The sequence below is a fragment of the Zootermopsis nevadensis genome, unplaced genomic scaffold (assembly GCF_977971745.1).
Source record: "Zootermopsis nevadensis isolate Lab colony 2312 unplaced genomic scaffold, Znev_1.0 Znev_ptg000010l, whole genome shotgun sequence".
Classification (NCBI taxonomy): Eukaryota; Metazoa; Arthropoda; class Insecta; order Blattodea; family Termopsidae; genus Zootermopsis; species Zootermopsis nevadensis.
The window spans coordinates 254,233-277,520 of record NW_028259142.1 but is presented as its reverse complement, the minus strand read 5'-3'; the positions used below and the strand labels follow the sequence as shown (position 1 = coordinate 277,520).

General features: G+C 43.1%; 3 protein-coding genes across 10 annotated transcripts; 1 reads left to right on the top strand and 2 right to left on the bottom strand.

The window, feature by feature from the left end:
• Positions 1-937: 937 nt before the first annotated feature.
• On the bottom strand, positions 938-10,385 carry LOC110834808 (DUF1676 domain-containing protein Osi23). 4 transcript variants are annotated; one of them, XM_087346109.1, is made up of 6 exons: positions 8,000-8,172; positions 3,530-3,647; positions 2,569-2,769; positions 2,065-2,165; positions 1,437-1,693; positions 938-1,362 (listed from the first exon to the last, which is right to left on the bottom strand). In XM_087346109.1, the coding sequence occupies exons 3-6, from the start codon at positions 2,643-2,645 to the stop codon at positions 1,207-1,209; spliced, it is 591 nt and encodes a 196-aa protein (XP_087202235.1). In that variant the 5' UTR covers positions 2,646-2,769; positions 3,530-3,647; positions 8,000-8,172; the 3' UTR covers positions 938-1,206. The 4 variants fall into 4 exon arrangements, with proteins under 4 accessions (XP_087202235.1, XP_021930032.1, XP_021930033.1 ...); XM_022074340.2 differs by lacking the exons at positions 3,530-3,647; positions 8,000-8,172 and adding an exon at positions 10,043-10,385; XM_022074341.2 differs by lacking the exon at positions 3,530-3,647 and having other exon boundaries at positions 8,000-8,184.
• LOC110834811 (uncharacterized) lies at positions 8,309-18,434 on the top strand. Of its 5 annotated transcripts, XR_015534441.1 has the most exons (5): positions 8,374-9,319; positions 10,376-10,575; positions 11,196-11,345; positions 14,416-17,075; positions 17,955-18,434. XR_015534441.1 is itself a non-coding variant. In XM_022074344.2 (4 exons), exons 1-4 carry the CDS (start codon positions 8,405-8,407, stop codon positions 15,834-15,836), a joined length of 357 nt encoding a protein of 118 aa, XP_021930036.1. In that variant the 5' UTR covers positions 8,309-8,404; the 3' UTR covers positions 15,837-15,982. The 5 variants fall into 5 exon arrangements, 2 of the variants coding, with proteins under 2 accessions (XP_021930036.1, XP_021930040.1); XR_015534440.1 differs by lacking the exon at positions 17,955-18,434 and having other exon boundaries at positions 8,309-8,414; positions 14,416-14,644; XM_022074344.2 differs by lacking the exon at positions 17,955-18,434 and having other exon boundaries at positions 8,309-8,414; positions 10,376-10,480; positions 15,745-15,982.
• Positions 12,191-23,263, bottom strand: Mcm7 (minichromosome maintenance 7). The gene is made up of 13 exons (XM_022074320.1): positions 23,109-23,263; positions 22,680-22,783; positions 21,861-22,001; positions 20,407-20,531; positions 19,802-19,982; positions 19,067-19,204; positions 18,428-18,610; positions 17,527-17,740; positions 16,618-16,913; positions 15,977-16,310; positions 15,481-15,581; positions 14,644-14,753; positions 12,191-13,877 (listed from the first exon to the last, which is right to left on the bottom strand). The coding sequence occupies exons 1-13, from the start codon at positions 23,137-23,139 to the stop codon at positions 13,676-13,678; spliced, it is 2,160 nt and encodes a 719-aa protein (XP_021930012.1). The 5' UTR covers positions 23,140-23,263; the 3' UTR covers positions 12,191-13,675.
• Positions 23,264-23,288: the final 25 nt, after the last annotated feature.

Below are 23,288 nucleotides of genomic sequence, written 5' to 3'. Positions count from 1 at the left end.
AGGAACAAGGCAGCGGGCGTCGGCCCGTCACTTGCAAGGCGAACATCGCAAAGCCAACGACCTGGCGCATCGCTTCGGCGACCACCTGTGGTCCTGTGGGATAGTTCAAGCGGTCATTTCGAGGGCAATGCCAGAAAACACTACGAGCGACGGGCGCCGAGAGGTGGACGAGTCGACGCTGACAAAGCCGACGTCGTCTGAAATGACGCTCTTGACGAAAACATGGCCGCGGAATGGGCGCCAGCGAGCACTTCCCAGGGCGACAACAGCGATAAACAAGGTCATAACGCGGGAGGTTAAGCCAAGATTTGTAGCCGCATAAAGAAACCTCTATGAAAATATTGTTTGTTAAGGGAAATGCGTTTTGTCGTCGCATAAATCACTCTGCCCCGAAGATATACGTGCGGTATTTGACCGAGTTCAGTTGTCTTTCGGACTCTGAGCTGCCACAGAACGCGTCCTCCGACTGCAAAGTTTCGCATGTGCGACGCAAACATCCAGAACTGATATGAGATTCCTGTCACGCCTTCTCCCCTATTGCTACTTCGTAATGCGTAAGGTAATGATGACACAAGGCAGGAAGGTGAGGGTGCCATAATGGAACAACTTGCATCGTCACAAAATAATCATTATTCTGAAGATGGAGGCAGCATGGACCTCTCAAAAGCCAGTCACCATTTACCAGACTGTACTGCAACTTCCTTACATCCAAACAAGCACAGAGTCACCCTGAAGATAGCAGATGATATGTTTGCAGAAACATCGGGCGATGTTCAAAATTCGACGCGGCTCAACACATTCAAAGGCAAATTCCTAATTTGCACTCGCAACAGAACGAGAGGCCCACTTCAAGTTCCTCACGGCCTTTGGCGCAGGAAAACACCAGCTGTAAGGGAGGAGAGGGAAAGTTTTTAAGAAGTCAAAGTATTTATGGGAATTTTGAGGATATATCGCAATGAATGCATTTATTCAGAAACTTTCAGGATGGAGAATTCAAAAACAAATTTGGAAGGAAACAAAACGTTCGCAAATATACGTCAACGCAGTGAATGAGGCAGCCTCCGGTGGTTTCGAGACTTACGTAAAATTTTAGTTCAAAAGTTTCGAAGTGAATTATGTCGACAAAGAAATTTCACGAAGATTCCGGTGAGATTTGCTCCGGATAAAACTGAGAAATTACTCCTCCATTTGGTTCTTCCCGGAGTCTCAGGAACTCAGGAGCTTCCTGCTTCGTCTCTGCACTCCGTCACTGGGCGGGTCGAAGACGGAGGGCACCGAGGGGTAGACAAACTGGTACTGCTGCTGCTGATAGTGAGGCAGCTGTCCCGCGTCGGGCAGAGCAGGTCCCGCAGACTGGAAGTCCTGAAAACAGCAGCGTTGTTGTTCACGAAACACTCGCATTGCAAGGGCTCACGGGACTCCAGGGTGCTACAGACCTGCAGTGGGTGGTAGCTGCGATGGACGTGGGGGTAGTACGCGGGGTGCGGTGGATGGTACACGTCGAACCAGGCGCTCGTCACTTTCTTCATGGCCTGTGCTGAGGCCAGGGCCAGCGCCATTTTGCTAAGCAGCAGGGCCTTTCCCGAGATGACGGCCATGAACTGGAAACCGAGGGGAACCAGAATCACCAGCATCTTCATGAAGGCAAACATCATCAGCGGGAAGAGATGCCTGTAGTGATGACGAACACGGCCTGCACAGACGGCGAATTTCACTAGTCGTAATAATAAACGTTCCTATTGTTTTTTAAATTAATCACTGAAGCGTAAAAGTTTCAACAAAAATCTTGATTTAATTATTTGGCTGTACAAGAACTCTAAAAAAAACAGCTGAGACTCACTTTCGAAAAAAAAAATAGTTAAAGGTGTACTTATATTTATTTATTTATTTTAGTAACCCACAGAATTACTTCGAAAAACCTACTCTTTGAAAAATACTGGATTTTAACAAACTTCGTGCACATTTCTCTGATTTGTCTCGATACGAATTTCAATTTGGAGCCATTCTAATGCCCCTACTGCAGGTCCAGAGATGTAACAAATTTTCTCTGCGTCTCTCTCTCACCTTCCACGTCATCGAGGCGCAGCCTGATAACGTGGCTCCTGAAGAGTTCTGCAACTCGGTCCACCACCTGCCACCTCCACTCCTCTTCACCAGAAACTGCCCTGTAAGGGACGCACAATGTAATTACAGCAACAAATTATGAACTTCGAGAAACTCCACTTTCCTAATCGCGTTAACCAAATAACTGCACTAAGCCAATATTCGCTCTTACGACCATGAAATCGTCTGCTTCCTACGGAACACCAAGCTTCGGCAGGACCTATCGCGTTCACCACGGCCTCCCACGTGGTCCGACACCCCAGAGCCCCAAACAATTCCGACGTAACTGGAGCCGTCAGCAAAGTTCAAAGGTCACAAACTCTGGCAAATGCTCGGACAGGGAAATATAAATGCGTACGGAATGTTTGTAGGGAAACCTCGTGGGAAGCAAACTTTTTGATCACAGAGACGGACGACACGAAAGACAGAGTAAAGTGAATTTTACGTCGTCAGCTGTGGCTCTACCTGGCGAAGCCACTGGCGGGCGACAGACGGACGAGATCCACTCCGTCCACCACACGAATTACGTCCGTCAGAATCATCCGGTCCAGGGAAGCAACTGTCTCATTCCTCAGGCACTGCCACACGCCGAACGTGAAGCCGTCGCCTCGCCTCGACGCCTGCAGCCGACAGCGCCCCAGAACCTCCGAAAACACGTCCCACGACCTGAAAGACAGCCAGAGACCCGGGATCGGCGCTCTCTTAGGTCCGAAGCAAATTACACTAATTCTGCAATTTTAGAATCTGTTTCGGAAGTGCGGTGCAGTGGCTAATATTCAGGATAATTTGTCGCTCCAAATAAACAGAAGTCGTATTTGTAGGTCTCTTCTGAAGCGGAAAATTACTCGGAGCAGACGCTGGCAATGAATGAAGCAGAACAAAATTGCACTTCAGATGCTGAGAGGTTTGACATTCACAAACGTTGCATCAGAAACATTTGAATAGGAGGAGAAAAGGGCGCGTTTTCTGAGTGGGGTCTCAGCCAATCTCGCTTTGGAATGAACGGAACGTAGTCAGCAAAGCGCGGGCCTACAACTGTCACGGACAGGAATCCGTCCTGGACGCCACAACCCGAAGACAACGCAGTGAACCGAGAAAAAGCCCCCACGCCTCTCCTCCGTATTTCCATGTTTTTACCAAGTCTCTCCACCAACCAAAGTGGGAAGAGACAGGATCCAGCTCGCTGCATCCGCGATCTGACCTATCAGAAGACGGCCTACAGCTCATTCACGTAACTTAAACGACTTCAAATTTGAACTGACATTTGGAATGTTGGGGTTGTGTTTGTGTATTTTATAATTCTCGCTGATAAGAATCCGAAATACTTCGCGTGAAGCGCCAAGACACGACTGAAAACTAAACTTTCACTAAGACAGAGCACGACAGATGCTCAGAGGAGGAGAGGATTAAAGATACATCACCAGACCTGCGACACACTTCTCCGGTCTTCGCCCCACACTCAGACGTCTCTCCGGGCGGAACTTCAGCTGCAGTCTGCGATTGAATTAGTAAATTCAGAAAGGCAACGGCCACGCCGATCAACGCTGGTGACGAGTGCATTTTGATGAGTACGATGTTTCTGAACCTTCGAGCACTACTTTCTGAATTTCATGTTTTAACAGTGAGATAAAACGCGGATTCCTAAAAAAATGTAGAATTATCCACCACTGTCACTGAAAGAACACACAAATTCCTTCCATACCGCGTCCTCATATCACAATCTCACACAGACGACGCTGGTACGCCAACATATATACGGTTCGTTCGACCTAGACTTCTGTTGGGGGGGACGGGGGGGTGCTCCAGATGGCCGTCCAGGCAGCGTGTCCCTCTGTCCGAGAGCCTATTATTACCCTGACAACCAACCTCTGGGTCAACTAAGCAGCCGTGACCATGACAGCAAAAATAACTCAAGTTCCGTAAACATTAGCTCCAGTTGTCGGTCGTTTCCACTCATTTTGATAACAAAAGAAATCAATCGGCCGGAGCGGGAATCTGACGACTCACTCGAACCCTCCACACCTTGTCGGATGCCAGTTAACAATAAGAATGGACCATACGTTCGCCCTTTCTCGTGATTTCTTTGATCTCCCAAGAGCAAATCCCAGGCAGTTCTTCAAAAAACAGCTTCCTTCCCAATTCCACACTGCCTACGCCTAACCAGCAGCAGAAATGACGCAATTGAGTAAACTGTCAGCCACTTTCATAGGAATTGAGTTGGGAGAGCGAATAAAATCACGTAGTTTCATCTGACTGGAAACAGAGAACAGATACAACATTTTGGTCGAGTAATTCGGACTGGGTACAGGAAGGTGAGGCCACCCCCGCGGTCTGGATTCGCACCCGAAACCTCCCGCCCTGAATACATTTGTTCCACTCGACTGAGGCGAAAGCAGAGGGCTCCCTGACCCGGAGCGAGCAGAGCTTAATTACACAGCTTTCGTTCAGAATCGCATCAGCGAATCGTAAGGAACAGTAATTAACATGATCCACGCAAACAAGTCCGCGTATCGAAACGATGCCTTTTGAGGTCGCGGCCTACTGACAGACAGACAGACTTCAAAGCGGCTGCCTGATGACTCCGCGTGTTACCTACGCAGCCCACGCAGATAATTTAAAGCGACGAATGACTCGTCCTGGCAACATCAATGTTTCGGGTGTCCCGGTCGAATGTAACCTCGTTCGTTCGCAACGAAACCTGCAAAATGCACCTTCACCTTCGCCCGTCCGTCCAAGCTCTGGGTCGACAGCAAACGAAATTTAATTTTGAACAACGTCACTAGCGGAGTGAAAAATATTTCCCGCGAAAATGCAAGAAGACGCGTTCTCCGTGCATCTTAACAGCCTCTCCCATAAATTAAGAGGTTTTTTTTTTCTAATTCTGTCGTCGTCTTCCGACTCCAGAAACGTTGAACAGATTTTGGTCAAATTTAATACTGGAGTTCCTTCGCCTGCGTCACGCCATTTATAAAATAGCAGGAAAAATTAGGATTCACGAATCGAAAATACAGAACGAAAACCCAAGAGACGTGTCGCTTTGTGTGCATTCCCTAACTTCTATTTTCTTTGCTTCGAGACAATTTCCGCCGTCATGACGACTCAAATAAACATTTAAATGTTACTTCAACACAGAGTTACAGGACGCGCTTGTCTGCAAACGAAACACCTAAAGACGACGGAGCAAAGTACAACCCAACTTTAGGCAAAGCGGACGCTGCTTATTACTGCTACCGAAACGTCATCACCACTGCCTTGTGACAATCGAAACGAGCACCGGCATGAAGGACCGGTTTATCGACAGACGCACAATCGATAATCGAGGTTGGCTCGACTATTCAAAACGCCTATCTGCGACGGACACGGGGTCCAGCGAGCATCAAACACGGAAACTACAAAACGTCCAGCCAAGCGTGGGCTGATCAGCACGACAAAGGCTGCCGAAATTAAAAGTGCGAAGACAGACTTCATTTACGCTCAGATAAAACGTTATTAAACAATGTAATGAAGTCAGCGAGAAGTGGAAAGAGTTGGAACCGATAAACCGTGCATTCTGCATCCATCAGTACAAACTCCTGCATTAATATTTGCGTAACACAAGAAAAAGACTTCGCATCGTCGCCATGTTTAGCGTGCCATCAAACGGAACCGGAAGTACAAATCTTGTGAATTGAACGGCAGTAATCATTTCCGGAATTAACTGTGCGTGTCCTCACTCAGCTTTTCCCAGCGACAAACGTTTAACGACGACCAACGGAACAATTGCTGGAGACTTCCTCGCACTCGACAAAGGAAATGCAATCAAACCGATTTCGATTCAGAGGCGCGTCACTTCATGCATTTCGCAACTGACATTTTGAGGTAAAAAGTGCATTACGTAATCCAGCACCAACGGCCTGGCTCCGAGCGATCCATTATGAAAAGTCACACACACGACAAAGCTTTCCGACAATGGCATTTAATCACACAGTCCAGCTTCCTGATTCTTGCGATGACAGCAAATGCGCGTAGGAACAAACACCACTTATTATTTATTTATTTAGTGTTCTGTCTGACGACAGGTCCATATGAACAGGATCCTTCGATCCTTTTCTCGGACTGGGACCTGTTCATATACGTTCTTGGCAGATGATCCAGAAGTGGTTTGCCATTGCCTTCTTCTGTGTGTGAATGGAGTAATTGTTGGGATGCCACGGAGGAAAACTCCGTGTTGCCTAGACCACGGCCTTGCCCAACACAAGTTATAAATTCGAAGCCGAGACCCCAGGATTACAAGGCCGCGGGTGGTGCAACCCCGTCAAACAACTGCAGGCCACTTCTTAAGAATTCCAATGATCTCAGCAGCTTTCGCATTCAGGGGGGGGGGGGGGAGCCTGTAGACCTAATACGTAACAGATTCAATGAAGAAATGATTTCCACACATTCAGCTTAAAGACGAATGTGTGATTTGGATTGGGCAGGAGATTCAAACGGGTAGAAGAGAATAAGCTACTCTGAGGACGACGACGAAGGTGAACGGGTCGTGTCAAAATGGATCTCGTGGAAACATAAGCGAAAGCTGGCGGGCTCTTGTAAACACGGCACCGAACTTTCGACTTCCATAAAAGCCCGAGAGTTTCTTGATTAGCCGAACTGCTTCCAAAGAAGGATGTTGGATGTGCCGGGATAATGAAGCCTTCTTGTCTCGCTAACTCCGCCCGGAGCGTACGAGACGCGGCTCACGTCGTGGGAGGCGAATGTCAGAACAGCGCTGGAGGCATTACATCAGAACGCGACCAGCTTGTTACTGCTTCTCGGCGGTTTCTAGGCTACAGGTCACCTAGGAGACGGGAATGTGACGTACACGCGGCATCCGGAAGGTTCGACTGAAATCAAGACGGATCCTGAGGTCGGGGCCTTGGTATCCCGCAGGTGGCCTCGAAATGCTCCTCAGTCGCGAACAGAACGTAAGACGACCGAGTGGACGCCAGCTTCTTGTTTGAATCCCGACTATTCTGACCCTACGTTTTTGTGATTTATATTCCAACAGTTTCCTTTCACATCCTCACCTCCTTACTAATCTCAGCCAATGGACGCCGCTTAGGCCTGCTTGAACTCCAGCCGAACACGGATCACTCACGACATCGAAGCATTATAAGCCAGATCCCTTGATATGGTTTCACGTAATGGCGGTCGTACAGATAATTTACAACTGCCGGGCTTAGGACGGACATTTAGTGCTCAATAACAGAAATCGCCTTGGCTTTAGAACTCGCGGCAGAGGACTTAGTGCTAATGTTAGTGTTAGTGCTCACGAGCCCACAGCAACAGCGTCCAATCCAACAGATCATTTCGCGGAAGGCCTACTACAGTGTCGTGGGCGGTTTTAAAACGTCAGAGTAAAGATCTACGCTGCCTTCAACATTCTACCGAAACAGCGGACTTAGATCGCTTTTACAACATAAAACTCTGTTATGATCACCTAGCTACCAGACCAAGCACGCGGAGATACGGATAACAATGTTCTAAACGACTTCATTAACACAATATAAAGGTCAGTTTTGCATTGCTTCGCCTCACAATTTAAATTTGCAACCAACAATAACTGCAATTTCGCGAGTATACGACCAAAGTAATGCAAAGTCTCCATGCAGGCAACAGATTATTTTTAAAAAAAAAATACAAAGCATAATTGTGGTGGTGGCATTTTATGTCGTAAAGTTGGTTACAATGTTAGTCCCTTTGTGAGGTTAACGACAACAAAAACATTTTAAAAATGAATTAACAGTCACTCTGTACCTATAAATGCCCGTTAAATTAGACGGTCAACAGCAAACACAGCGGTAATAACGCGCATTGCATTCTTGTTTTGTTACAGCGTGACCAAACAATACAGAAATAATAATTACAAAACACGAACCTGCATCCAACACATTTTGTGTTTTCAATTCGGCGCGTATTTGCTCTTCTCTACTTCAGCAGAATGAGTTTTGAAACGAACATTTAATAAATCGAAAGGCAAACCGACACAAACCCCACTCAGGGTGTTTCTAATAATAACTTTGTGTTGATAATAGCTTATCGCCACTGCTTCTTATGAAACTGTATACAAATTCTTCTCTAAATGCAAACAGCTGCCGGTCTAATTGCGTACAAATGCTGACACGAGCGCATTCTAGTGGCGACAGACAGCAGACCGTCATTTGTTACTCGGCTGCAGGCACACCGGACAGAATGAAGGACGTGTAGAAATGACTCACGCACGGCGTTCTTAAAACTCGACAGTAAACAGGGATCCACCACACATTGTTGCCTTCGCAATGCAATGTCATCAGGTAATAATAGGACAGTCACTAGATCACGGGTGGGAGATTAGGAGCCCGTAAGAAGTCAATCTCACCAGCACCGATGTTCAGATATCCTAAACAACTCATCCATTTCGTTTCCATGACAATGCCAGCCACTTAAGCCTCTGTTTTACGACAATCCAATTTACGTCTTCGCCCCCATCAGAATATTCATAAAAACGAAACTGACACCGTGAAGTCACGCAGAACTGGAGGAGGTGGGTGTGATATATTCAAAAATAAACTGTCAGTAGTTGATACAGAAATGTTACATAATCAAGCCGCGAAGCGCACATGAATGTAACCTAACCAACCTTCACTAACCTACAATGCTGAAAGTTCTTCTAAAATGGGGACGACGTGGAGCTGACGGAAACAATGCAAATGCCAACGAATTACATGACAAATCCGATTCCACCCCACGCTGCAGGTATAGAGGTTACACGACGTCGAATCAGACGGGGAGCTGATTAAGAAAGATATTATCCTGACGTTCGCCTGAAGCAAACCACGACAAATCTTGGTGCCTCGTGTTGCCACCACCGACAACAGTGCTGCCCTCTATTATCATTCCGTGGCAACTGGCACGTGAAATGCCGGACGAACGTTCGCGCTGAAAGGAGATAAATGTGTCCCTGTGATTAATTAGATGCCGCGTCGTGAGGAAGTATGGAAAAATTGAGGTACAGCTCCACACGGAACAGAGTGGGCACAGTGTCACCGCTGACCGCGCCGGGGATGCACGGGTTTCCCCCATTCCAACAATTTCTCAATTCGGAAAGAGAGAGAGAGTTGGAACTGTAAACATCTCCCCTGCGACCAGGCAGCAGTTGACGGCGTTTATAAAGCTGTATCAGTGACCTTCGGAATCCTGACCGTCTGTCGCTGCCTCGGTAAGTCAAAAACTCAAAATATCAAACGGGGACTCTGTGATCGGCTTCGCCAACTCCCTAAATAGCCTCTTCTCTGTTCCGAAACGTCACGCCCTATAGAACCACGAGGTTAACTACCGTGTACACAAAGCCCCGATAACTTGCGTAAATTTCTGATACCGATTTGATCACCCTGAGGAGCACAAATTATGAAGCCTGTCGTACGTAATTGTCCCCGTCCTGCTACTTCATCGCTTCCAGGTCCAACCCCCCCCCCCCCCCCCGCACACGTTCTCAGACAATCTGATTCTACGTTCTTTACCCTTCGAGTAGGAGACCAAGTTCCACACCCATAAAATTAGTTTTTATACGAACTATTTGTGGTCTGTAAGGGCTGTCTGAAGCGCTAATATGCCAGCAACTGCTCTGAATTGCAAGCTGAACAAACAGCAATCAATTCCGCGTTCTACGTCGTCGTCCCAGGGAAAAGGGAACAAACACTCGTACGCAACACGGAGTCGGTCCATGATAAATAAAACTGTGTTTACGGCCCGTCTTGAACTTCGCGTCGCCACTAAATTGAAACTCTGCACAAAACAATTCACACGACAAAATCCCGAATGTTGAAACCAACCACGTTGACGATCCGCCGATGCCTGGTAGGCCTAACCTAATCGGGTCTCCTCCCACCCTCCTCGATGCCGTCAGGAGGTTCCGGGGTCAGAGGTTTTGCGTGGTTCCTACCTTAAATTACGCCACAACAGCTTCCTTCCACATCCTCTCCTATTCATCAATCACGTTATTATTCAACGCTGTACAGTCTGAGCCACCGACAGTGTTGTTAAACCCGAAATAAATACATAAATTTGCCTACGACACAAATTGTTTTATGTGCTGAAGTTGAAAGTTTAAATTTGGCAAAGCATCCCACAAAAGCAGCATATAACATAAAATGTACTACATCCATTAACTGAACTGCAAATTTTTATATTGAATGAAATAACAAAGAAACAAATTATGTTGACTGAAAGTTGACGCATCTGCATATCACAAATAACACCACTTCCGGTTCCACAGAAACAGCTGCCAGCACTCTACCGCCAGATCGCATCCTCTGCAAAGCACACGGCAGCCCGAAGGATGGCGCATGCGCGGGCAAAGTGCCAGGTGCGCAGTTTAAATGTAAGAACCTGAGACGCAGCAGTCAGTATTTCCACGCTCGACCTTTATTTCCCATAAATGAACGCGGCCTTCGTATGGGCAACAGATTGCAAAACGTAAGCCACAATTTGACCTTCGTGAATTGCAGGGGAATCCCTCACCCAGTCACTTCCCCATCCAGGTCTTCAAGTAAAACAAATTTTGCCTCTCTCAAGTTGTTACATGTGGACAGGCAGACAGGGCGCATTTCTGCAACTTTTAGTCGCAAATATACCTCCAAATTAAAGCGACTTCATTGCTGTGGAGAACACTCGATTAATGTCTACAACAAATAATTGCCCAATATCAACGTAATAACCGATTAGCATTATATTCACATCTTAAGATTCAATATTAATGTCCATATACGTTTTCTTCAACAACACAAAATAAAAAACAGCCAATAGAGAGACTGCTCTGTCCATGCAGCCAGGTTTCAAAGTACTGTTAGATGTAGGACTTTGAGGTTAAGATGGCCGTCCTCCGGGATGTAGCAAAGGTAGATACTGACTGGCATTTCAAAGGTGCTTACCACCTCCATCATCAGGGTGACGACAGAGACAGTAAGCTCCTCTGATTCGGCCGCCAGCTACCAGACTGTGCGATGCCACGTCCCAGAAGACAGCCATCTTGATACTGCCCTGATGCAACGTGCCGAGTTTGTCGTACTTGCAACAACAGAATGTTATTTTTCTAGCAGGTAATATTCTGTGCCTATCAAAAGCAAAACTGGGCCTCAAACTGGTACTCACTGCACCATCCCACACCGATGTGAAACTCTCGAGACGCTGCGCGTTGGGACTCAGAGAACGGACGAGGGCCAGGGGTATGCCAGCACATAATAAAGGTACGGTCAAATGAATGTGGGCCACGTTCGAATGAGGTGAACTGCAAAATTGGTGTGCCCCTTCACACAATTTCATGCAATCTATTCAAGACTTGTTTTTTATAACCTGAATTAATTAGAACTAATTCTATAAAAAAAAATAATAGAGAACAACGGTTCACGAATGAATGGTATACGATATCGGAAGCCTCAATTTTGTCACTGACTGTCCAAATGATAATTTAAAATAATGCAATCAATTGGAATTTAAGCACATGGATAAAGACAAACACAATTTCCATTTAAAAAATCCATTCTCCCATTGTTTTTCAGTGTGACCCAAAATATACTTTCATATGCACCCAAGATAACAAGGGGAGTATATTTCTGAAGCCCCGATTTAAGAAAAGGGGGGAATTTTGAATCGTATGAAATTGGCCACCTGAGTCTAACAATACGCTGGCGACAGAATGTGCACAGCCTAATGCTATCTTCCGTGCACACGATCAGCCCAGATAGACGTTCCATTCAAACAGCGCTCTGCCCTCCAGTTTGGTTTACTGGCACGTAATAACAGCATTTTTTTAGAAAAGAAAATCATTAAATGTGATAAAGTATACTTATGATTGACTATCACGCAAGACTACTGCATAAGGTGAGGCGAAAGGTTGAGTCACTGATCTTCACAGCGACAATTTTACACACGACCATCAAATAAATACAACATACTAAAGAATGGCCTTTAATATGATCCCCTGAAACAAGAGAAAACAGGACCTCTCAAAGAGTTCTGCAACACCTGAAGAGGCAAAGTATGCCTAATACTTTGAGGAACAAGGAAGACCGTAATAAATTCCTTTTATGTATTTGTTTCTTCTATTTTTATTACGACATTGGTTTTATAACATCAAATGGCAAAATAATTAGATGGGATGAACTGAGAGGGACAACCAGTCAGGAGAGTAGTGTCAGGATTCCTCTTGGAAGTGATGACAAAGAACATTAACATCAATTCACACCTTTCTTAAATAGCAAAGCTTGATCAACCACAAAGGTTGTGAAGTGGGAGCAGTCTGGCTTATTACAAGCCATTGTCACTGCATTTGCAAATCAAAGATGACAATGTTGAAAGAAATGCTAAGTTGGTTCATTCATATGCTGATTAATAACACCAAATTAGAGAGCTGCAGAAGCCTGTTTTAATAAATAATTTTGCCTGTAAAACACGAGTCAGGATATCTGGTACCCCAGAAAGATCATTTTTCCAATTGAGGAAGCCTGCTCAATAGAAAACTAAACACTTCCTTTTCAAAATTCCTCTTATAAATAAGAAAGGTGATTTATAAAGCGAAGATACGGTTGTCCTTAAATGTTCTCTGAACGTGTCTCCTGCTTGCAGGATAAATGTTAACCGGACGGGTAACTACTCCATGGTGCGCAGTTCCTCTTAAGGAACCATCGTCCGCTCAGACAGTCCAAAGATTCATCATTGTGGTTGATGAAAATACTCTCGGGCTACAAGCCATGTCAGGTCAACAAACCATATCTTTTGCTGTTTTGAGAACCACCCGTTCTCATCCACAGGGTTGCTGGGTAACCAGTCCATTCCTTTCCTGTGCGCCAGCTGATGGGAACTGGCGATGGATGACAGGTAGTAATGATGTTGCTGGTAGCCCATCCGTTGCTTTCTTTCGTGCTGGCCGGTTGAAGTCGCGTGCTCGCACTAGCTGGCTCAGCCTTCTGGATGGACAGCAATCTTGTCTCAGGATACCAGGAAACCATCGTCCCTGCTGAAGTTGTCGTCGTTTAGGCAGATCTCAACAGCTTCTTTTATGAGCTGGTACACATAAACTGACGCCTTGTCCAACACGGAGTTCCTACTGAAGTGGAAGCATCGGCAGAAGATTTGGTTTGTTCAGCTTTCGGCCACCTGACTCGGCTTGTAGCCTGCGAGTATCTCATCAACTTCAGTCACCGCGAAACCTTCTCTTCATACATTCATCATTGTGTTGACACAAGTTTGAGGCCCTTTATTATATTATGTAAAATGCTAATTCTCACACAGAGGCGTTAGCCATCCAAACTGGTAGACCTCCTTCACAACCGCTTATTCAATACAATATATCTGCAGCTACCCTACACACCTGTAGAATGTCTCCTCCAATGACAACCGCTTGGGAGCCTATAAAATGGTTATTACACAGTGACTTTTGGTATGAGGGCAATATCATAGAACATCTGAGAAATACAACGTTGAGACACGAACTTGATTTAAGTGGTCAAGCAGCTATATTTTCAGGCCTTCATGTTCTATTATCAGAGTTCCTTGCGGCTACATACCAATTTTCCTCTTACACAAAGGTGATCTGGGTGCGAGCCTGGTTGATAAGCCACACGTTGAGCTCCTCGTACTCCTCCAAGCATTCTTCCGCCTGGTTGGGGTTGTAGCCCTTACTTGCGCAGCGCTCCATAACATCTGCCACCTTCACCGTCTTGTTCTCAGCTGCCAGCTCACAGATCACACTGTAGATCTTGTCCATCACATTCTCTGTCCTACAAATACAAAACAACATCTGTTTGTCCCACCCACACCATTCAGGGGCTCTCCCCCACGACTATGTACACAGCATCACAACACTATGTCTAAGCTCAGAGACAAATTTTGCTTTAACACAGGGATAAATTACCCTCATGCCTCAATAAATATAATATTAACTGAACCTGAGGTGGGTACAGCTTCATTTGGAATAGTCCAATCTAATTGGGACTTCCATTACTGACAATTCATATGCATGTTAAGAAATGTCGAATGTACGTTTTCAATTTTAATTTTTACGAATTTACAGTTTAAACCACAGTAATTTATGCACGGCACTAGCATTGAATGTAAAATGGGGGATGATGTACACTTTCTCTGAACACAACATTTGGAAATTTATACAATCTAAAATTCTGAACATTCTCTATACATAACTTTGACTTTTGGATGAAAGCCATATTGAATGTTTGGAGTTAACCAACGTTTCAGCAAACAATGCAGTTCAAAAGGACTCATGTTTGTCGAAAAATTAATACCAAACGTTCAACGCAGATCTCGCCCAGAAGCCAAAGTTATACGCTGAACTCCAGCCATGAAAACCTACAGACAAGAATTTTCTATACAGAAAGGAATTATAAATTCCTGCAGCAACTACGTAATCCTGAGCACACGTAGATGCACACAACAGTCACAAAGAAGAATAACTCAACATTAACTGCCTTTCCATTTTCTGCCAAAGTGGCCTCGATCCAGAAGATGATATTTCATCGTTCATCTTACCTTCCATACCGATCTTCAGCATGGTTCAGCGAGTCTTTAGACATCTCTGTAAGGCGAATGGCTTCATTCACATCTTCTTTTTCAACCTGATCTGAGAGTCGTAAGCGAGCCTGAAATACACGTAATAAATTATGTAAAATACACATTGTTTATAAAGTACTGTTTGTGATAGTGCATCCTATAAATGAATCAAACTGTTCAAGAAACATCACTAGTGTGTCTTACAGCTTCATGTAAAGTTCACAGGGCACGCGAGTATGATATACATACTTACAAAGAGAAGTGTTCACACAGACAATATTCTAAAATCCACTTTATCAAAGTCAGGGATAAATATCACATACTAAATAACTCCTTGGGTCATGCTCAGTGCAGAAATTCCCCACTTTTTATGGAACCCAAATGTTCATAAATCACTGGTCCCAACCCCTAACCAGCTGAATCGAATCCATACTTTTACCTTAGATCCATTTTACTACTATCCTCACAGCTATGCTCAGGCCCTCCAAATGCTCTCGTCTCTTCATATTTTGACATATTTATCTGTTAAAATTTCAATAGAGATGGTTTTAACACTTTTTGTCTGTGAGATGCAAATTCAAGAATAAAAATCTTAATAAAATAATATAATGTAACACTTCAGACACAAGAGATGTAACCCTGGTTCCTCACACTGGTACAAAAATAGCCGAGAGGATAAAATTGAAATACACCTTAAGGAAGCAGATTTTGGTAATGTGAACATTCAGTACATGAATCTAAGAAGTGCAGACATATCCTAGTACAAGACAGCAACCTGTCAGACAAAGGACAATCAGATGGACTTCACATACTTACCAATGCTGTTGACAGACGCAGGATGGCTAACAAGTTCCTTGCTGATGTGAAGGTCATATCTTTTACATTCCGAGCCTCTTTGCGCATATGTACGTAAGAATCTGAAAGCAACAGCATGGCTTTCACTGCAAGCTGCAATTACAGACTTCCTTCCATTTGAGTTCTCTATTAAGAAGTTTTCAAGAGACCAACTGTTAAATCAGGAAACCTCTTGAAAGGAAAGCAATAAATTTGTCAACATGGAATGAGTTTCCACTATTTCAGGGACTGTCTCTGTCTCATCGCAAGGGATTGATGACACACTTTTGGAAGGACGGAGAATGGACGCCGTGTCACGAGATGATGCACCCTGGTAGAGGAGACTCAGTAAGATACACAAAACAGCAGCGAAAGACTGGGCACAAACAAATGAGAAGCAGTTATGGAAGTAAGAGAAAATTGCATAAGGCACCGTCATAACATTACCCATATGGTACAAACATCAACGTTGACCTACCCACAATGTAGTCTGTGAGCTCCTCTGGAATGACAGGTTGCTGCTTCTTGCAGAGAGCGATATAGCGTCGGATCAGCTGCATGTCCAGGGCCTGTACAGTGGCAGGAGGCTGCTTGCAGTGCTGGTGTACATACGTTATGTGCTGAGCCAATCGTAGATCATTGTCCCGATCCGGTCTGTCCTGTATCAGCCACAACAGGTCAAAACGAGAGAGCAGAGCTGCGGGAAGTTGAATGTTCTGTTCTATGGTGCGGCGAGGGTTGTACCGTCCGAATGCCGGGTTCGCTGCTGCCAGAATGCTGACGCGCGCATTCAGACTAGTCATAATCCCTGCCTGCAACATGAAAACTGTGTCAACACAAGTGCTTCCATAAACAGCATGTGTTGGATATATTAAAATCAAGTAAATGTATGTTCATCTGAACTAAGGCAAAATTCAAGAACAGGTATGGATACATCAATTCTAAAGTTTCTGACAATCACACAGGTGTATTACAAACAGTGCCATATTTATTCAAATATCACACACATCTTATTCAGATGTGCATCCTTGTCTTCACAGTATTTTAAGAAGAAAATATTTTAATGAAACTAATAATAAAGAATGCTGACTCAAATGAACCCAATGACAAACGTCTTACCTTGGCAATTGAAATTGTCTGCTGCTCCATCACCTCATGTATAGCAGTTCGATCAGTATCTGCCATCTTGTCAAATTCATCAATACAACAAATGCCTTGGTCAGCCAGCACAAGTGCTCCGCCCTCCAACATCATCTCGCCAGTGAGGGGATCCTTCATGACAGCCGCAGTGAGACCGACCCCTGATGAGCCTCTACCGGTCGTATACTGGCTACGGGATGCCAACCGATCAATGTACGACAAAAGCTGAGACTTGGCAACACCAGGGTCACCCATGAGGCAGATGTTGATGTTTCCTGGAGCAAGACAAGCAGATCAACTCAGCTCAGCATCTGTCCTGCGCCTAGTTCGACGGTGGTATGAGGACAATATAAGCGATGGGGATCACTTGAATCTGAAGCCTGGTCATCTGTCGTAATCACCATCAAATGAAGACCATACAGTATGGAACGTTTAAGGTGAGTTCTATGTACACCAAGGAAGTTCATAAACCACATAAACTTTAAACGGGCAAATCAAAAACATATGAATTTTGAAAAATCATAATAAGATTATGTGCCACTAATAATGGACATTAGGAACCTACACTAATGAAAATTATACACACAAATGAATAACACAGATTGTGTTAATGTTAAATTAGGAACAAGGTGAGAAGTTCTGAGGCTAATCAGATAACCAAGTAGTGGTATCTATATTGAACAAAACTGTGGGAATAAAAGTTGACTAATTTCCATGATTATTAATTTTTGCTAGTCTCAACTGGAACTTACTGTTGCTATCAGTAGCAAAAAATTAAAGGAAACAGAAAAATTCAGGGAAGAAAATGAAAAAAATTTGGCAGATTACACAATTCTGCAACATAACTACAGTGAGAGTATAAGAATAAAATAAACAAACAGCGCACACCTCGTATCTTCATTCCCTGTGGTTTGCGGTCTACCCCTCCTACAAGGAGGAGCAGAAGAGCTTTCTTCACATCCTCATGTCCATAGATTTCTGGTGCAAGAGAACTTGCCAGAAGGCTATAGAAGTCCTCGTGTGTTAATTGTTGCACTTCCTCTGCAGTCAGGTCTGCAGCTGGGGCTTCATCCACTTCTGTCTTGTCCAGACGCACCACACGCTACACAGCCCATTCAATCACATTCTTGTTCAAGCTACTAACCTAATCACTACACAATTTATATGAGCATTTATAAAACTTTCCCATGTAGTGGCAGATCAAACTACAGAACTGCATTGTGCACAAAGTATTTTTCATATTTAGACTGTTGTCTTCCGTGCAATATTGCAGGCAGTTACCAATGTACTGAATAATGTGTTGCCTCAATTTTCAGGGTAAAAGTGAATGGAAAAGAAGAGATCAGACCAAGAAAACTGGCCAGTAAGAGACAGGGATCCAGATCACAATCAAAAATACCTGTGCAATTAACAATGGCTACTCTGAAGAAAACATAGCACTAGCGTGGAACTTCCGAGGCAGCAAATTTTAACAAAGACACAGCAGTACAAGCCAATGAGACCACAGAAGAAGGTGAACATGATCCACTGTTATTGTTTCTTAAAGCTCTGCACTGTTAAATGTGTAGAAGGGACATCTGAACTGAACAAATGTACAAACATCTCTCCTCAACTGTTGGAACAGCAGTAAAAATTGTAAAGGCTAATGACAATGAGAGTGAGAAAATAAAGAGATGTCTTCAAATAACAAGGAGAACGCAGAACACAAGATTACAAAACAAAGATTAAAGAAAGGAGAAGGAACAGAAAAAGAAACTTGTATTCCGATCTAAAATACTACAAGACTCACATGAGCATCCATAAAAGTCTCGGACAGCAGACCTTGGGCTATCTGTCGAAATCCTGCGCGTATGAGGGGAAGGAAGATCCCTGAAACTGAGACGTGGTCACCCGGCAGAGCCCGGCGAGTTGTCTCACCACGACACAGTACTGTCAGGCTGCGAGGGATGTTGCCAACAGGCACAGAATCACTCTGCAACACAAACACCTTCACTTCATAAAACAAGTCCATTTTTATATTTGTCACAGTCTGTATTGCTCTCATATTGAACATGGAAATTCTAATAGGATGCTAGCCCCATACTTGATCCATTCACAAGCACACATTTGGCTTTATTTTGTAGTTTTTTGTACTGTAATCAAAATTAAACTTTACACACACTACCTAGTAAAGGCACATTACATATCCTGTATCATTCTAAAGCCTTATCAGTCTCAATTTGGCATCAAGTTCCTTATCATGTCCTAAAATACAGACTACAATAAAATACTGACTGAATTATGGCTATAAACTATGAGGGAAACGTCACTACCAAAAATAATATTTCATTTATTTAAGGTTTAGTTGTGCTGCAGAACATTCTGACATTAGAACCAATTATCCACCAAGCGTACTTAAAATCGCATGCTAATACAGAGAACGACGCACATGCTCTTGAACACGCAGCTCCTGGAACTTCATAAACTTTGAGCCACGGGTCTGCAGGTAGAGACGACCACCAGCCTTATTCACTCTGCAGTCCTCACTTGGACACATCACCAGTGGCATGAAGGTCAGGGAGTTCACCTGTTGAACCGGGAGAGACATAAACATACATGGGAAGGTAATATTAACGTTAACTGAAATGGATTCCATCTGGCTCAGGAGCAGTGTGTAGTGGTGAGCTCCTGTGAATAATGGTAACGAACCTTTGAGTTCCCATCAGAACTATTATCACAGTCAGTTATACCAAATGCAACTATTACATCAAATGAATCAGGTTGCAGGATTATACCACTGAAATGCTCATTCTTCTTCAGCGTGTTTTACTGTTTATGATTTATAACAAAGACATTTCTTACAATAAGATGATTCTTTCTCACTGCCATGGTTTCATAATACTGTCAGGTTTTGTTATCATTAGTCTGTCAAAGAACATTAAGGATCATAAAACCATCAAATTTTAATGAAGTGAAGCCCTCGTTGTGGTTCATCTTGACACTCGGACACAAAATACTAGAGGTCGCTGATATAATAAAATTTCATGCCTGTACCTTGGCCACCTGAAAGAGTACATCATACACAACTCAGTTTTCCCTTAAACTGCAAGTATAAATTCAGATCCTTTCTATATATATTCAAGTTCCTCTTACCACATATCTTACACTTCTACAAGATCCTTACCGGTTGATAGGTTTCTGCGCCACACCGGTCACAAGTGTACGTGGCAACAACCATCATCGGTTTCACTTCAGTGCATCGAGTCACTATGCCCCGCACTGTAACCAACTTTCCGATGTGTTCTGCCTTGACATCTCGGATTGGAACTGGTTTGTTGAGGCTCATATCTTTGAAACAGATTTCACTGCAATAACAGATACCACATCACGGGGAGACGGAAATATACTCATGGCACTGTTAACACATTGAGGAAGAGCAGTACAAGGAAAGCAAGAAATGCATACTAAATTACTAAATGATGGTCGGGATGACTCAGGCATAGAAGGGAGGATGATTAAAATTTGTCTTAACCCTCTGAAACCAAGCCTCATCTGATCACTTAACACTTCTCCATTACAATGACGATTTGGTCAATGCTGTTTAGCCTCAGAATTAAAAGAAACCCACAAATACACTCTGAATGTTAAAGAAGCTCGTACACATAGTTACCACTGGGCTTTAAAGGATTAAGCAGTCTGTGGGAATAAAAACAAGAAGGCTCAGGATGTGGTGATAAATATAAACAGTCCAGGTGCAGAAACAGCACCAGTGTTCATTGCGAGACTTACAAGCGCCTCATGAGCTCCGGTGGATACTTGTTACGCACGTCTCTCTGCTCACCGGGCTGATGCAGTCGCTGCTCCATCAGCAAACGATGCTCTATGTACACATCGAGTGCGTCTTTGGCTATCACCTAGTGGCCAAACAGAAAATTATCAGAATATCAGTAACCACTTGCAACTACAAGAATCTCCTTAACATCTCTAACATAAAAGCCTTTTGCCTCCGCCATTCCCTCTCACGTCTCGTCTTGCTCATGCTAGACTTTACAAGGTATAACACATATGAGGATGATTTCCTTTGGGATGCTGTGTCATTTAGTCTGGTACAAACTGACTAACATTTTTGAGGATCCTGCTGTAACTACAAACACGTAAACATCATCATGATGGATGGATGCAGTATGTACGATGTATGGTGTGACTCAGCAAAAAATTTCATAATTTATTTGTATCTTAATAATATTGATGTAATCCTTAAGATTTGGGGCGTGGTTTTACTCAGATTTACTATGCTATTTACTATTTTAATCTCAAGAGTAATGCCACTCTCATATTGAAAATCTAACATGTCACATGGTTCAATTTAACCTTCTGTATGCCACCTGAAGATGGCCATAAGTTGACTGAAATATGTAATGCCAAAATAAGACATAACCAGTAAAATAAATTGTTGAAATACTTTGCTTTGGGTAGCATTAAATCTTTGACCAGTGCATACTGGCATATGATTGTAATGAAGTATGACATAGGATTTGAGGTTTTCAGGGCAGTGAATCTGAAAATGGCTGTCTTCTGGGTTGTTGCGCCATGTAGTCTGGTAGAAGTTTACCTTTGTTTCAGAGGTCCATGGCTGCCTCCATCATTAGGGTGATGTGAAGATGGAGGCAGCAAGGACCTATAAAACTTGACCTTTGTAAAGGTGAATCCATGGCTTGCTGCTATTGAATGTAAAGGCAGATGGTATTTTTCCTACTCTGCTTGATTTTAGTCATTTTGTCGATATAGAAATTTTAAAACTAATTAACATTCAGTGACAAACATTAACATCACCCATTCATATCCAAATGTTATCAACGTTCACAGTGTTGAAACAAATTTAAACAATAGACTGTCCACTTGCTCATGGCCTACTATGTACTTTTATACAATGAAGAAAATGTTAATGACAAAGGCAACCCAAAATAGTGTAATTTAGCAGATTTTATAGGTTTCATTGCAAACTTTCATTTTTACAGACATCAGAGAAACAATAACTTTCAAATTAGTGGTTATACACCAATCTATGTTCTTCTGTTCACTCACAATTTCAGTTACATTTGAGAATGGTATGTACCAACCTTAATGGAGTAATGGTCTGCTGTAACTGCCAACAAACTTCAAACTACAACAAAATCTATCTAATGAACATCTGGCAAACACTGCAGCAGCAGTGCGTGTGAAGCCGCTGATGCTGATCTTACCTCTCGTTCCTTGTAGTCCGGCAAAATTTCATGGACAACTTCAGAAGCAATACTGACATATCGACGTGTGTTGCACGCAATGGCTTCTGCCAATTCAGAATCAAAGTCATGCACATCATCCAACTCAATGATCAGGGCCACCTAACAAAACACACCATACATACAGTTGGTCTCTTTCACAGAACAGCAGAAATACATCTGATTGGAATCAGCTTACTTTCAGTTTTTCAAGCCCCAGGACTCACGTAAATACTATTTATTCAGGCGACTGCAAAATTTCCCAATGTTTATTACCATCACCACAACTAGACCCTACCCACACGTGTCACCTCCCTTCCAACACGTAGTTTTTGGCTGCTTGGATAAAAATCTGTTTGTTTTAATACAGTTCATTATCCATTTGTATCAAATTCTTTTTATCTGTTCTAGTACAGAAACTTGCTTCAAATATCCTTAAAATATGATGAACAGAAATTAGTTAAACTATAAATCATTATCATTATTGTTGATCCCTGCTTCCAAATTCCATTTTTTGGTTGTTTTAAATTCAGTGACAGTGACAATTTGTTTGCTGATCTGGAGGGGGTGGGCACACGTTAGATAGGTATAATACTGTATTATATTAGACATGTTTGTAAACAGCTGTTAAAACTTTGAATTTAATCTACTGTATTGTATTTGTATTATGACATATTCTAAATCATTGGCTTAGGCCTACGAAGGATCTAACGAATGACAAAGACTATTCTATTCTATAAATGGTTTCTGTAAGATTCAATAGCAGACATACCTAATTCAAGGCTTATTTAATACTGTTACCTGCTCTCGATGTGCTACTTTCACCAAGTGATGTACATATTTGAAGTCTTTGTGTCCTTCTGCATCTACGGCAGCAAACTCTGTCAAAAACTGCTTGAGTTTCTCTGAAAATGAATTAAATGTTAATTAAATAATGGCTAACACTGAAAGAATATGAGAAATAAGACCCTATATTAAACAAATTTATAATTTTTGCTGTTGCAGAACACAATTGTTAAACTGATCATAACTTTAATTGATGCATTGGTAACTGTTGGGCCTCTTAAACAAAATTTCGTATCACAAGTTATATTTCGATTAATAAAACAAATATAAATACATCTATATGGCTATAGGCATTCTAGAAACATGAGACACTGACTGAGTGTACAGTGCTAATAATTACATTGGACGAAAAATACATTTGAAGATTATGGAATCTTGCCTCACCTTTTTCACTAATGTAATCCTTTCCAGCCATTACGTCCTTTTATTTTCTATAATTACTGTCTTTTAACCCGCCAAATATACTTCTATACCCTACACACACTGACACCGATAACAAATTGGCGGGCTACAGAACACCATTGTGAATACACATTCAGATCACAGGCAAAATAAAAAAGCACC

Excerpts from the sequence above, each read along its gene's own strand:
- LOC110834808 (XM_022074339.2), bottom strand. The coding sequence starts at position 3,663 with ATGCACTCGTCACCAGCGTTGATCGGCGTGGCCGTTGCCTTTCTGAAT. Across the intron at positions 2,770-3,529 it reads ACCGGAGAAGTGTGTCGCAG|GTCGTGGGACGTGTTTTCGG; the intron begins GTCTGGTGATGT and ends GCTGTCTTTCAG. Across the intron at positions 1,363-1,436 it reads GCAGCTACCACCCACTGCAG|GACTTCCAGTCTGCGGGACC; the intron begins GTCTGTAGCACC and ends TGCTGTTTTCAG.
- LOC110834811 (XM_022074344.2), top strand. Across the intron at positions 10,481-11,195 it reads GCCAGGTGCGCAGTTTAAAT|CAGGTAATATTCTGTGCCTA; the intron begins GTAAGAACCTGA and ends TTATTTTTCTAG. Across the intron at positions 11,346-15,744 it reads TATGCCAGCACATAATAAAG|GGACTGTCTCTGTCTCATCG; the intron begins GTACGGTCAAAT and ends CCACTATTTCAG.
- Mcm7 (XM_022074320.1), bottom strand. The coding sequence starts at position 23,139 with ATGGCTGGAAAGGATTACATTAGTGAAAAAG. Across the intron at positions 20,532-21,860 it reads CGGACTACAAGGAACGAGAG|GTGATAGCCAAAGACGCACT; the intron begins GTAAGATCAGCA and ends TTTGGCCACTAG. Across the intron at positions 16,914-17,526 it reads ACAGGGAATGAAGATACGAG|GAAACATCAACATCTGCCTC; the intron begins GTGTGCGCTGTT and ends GTCTTGCTCCAG.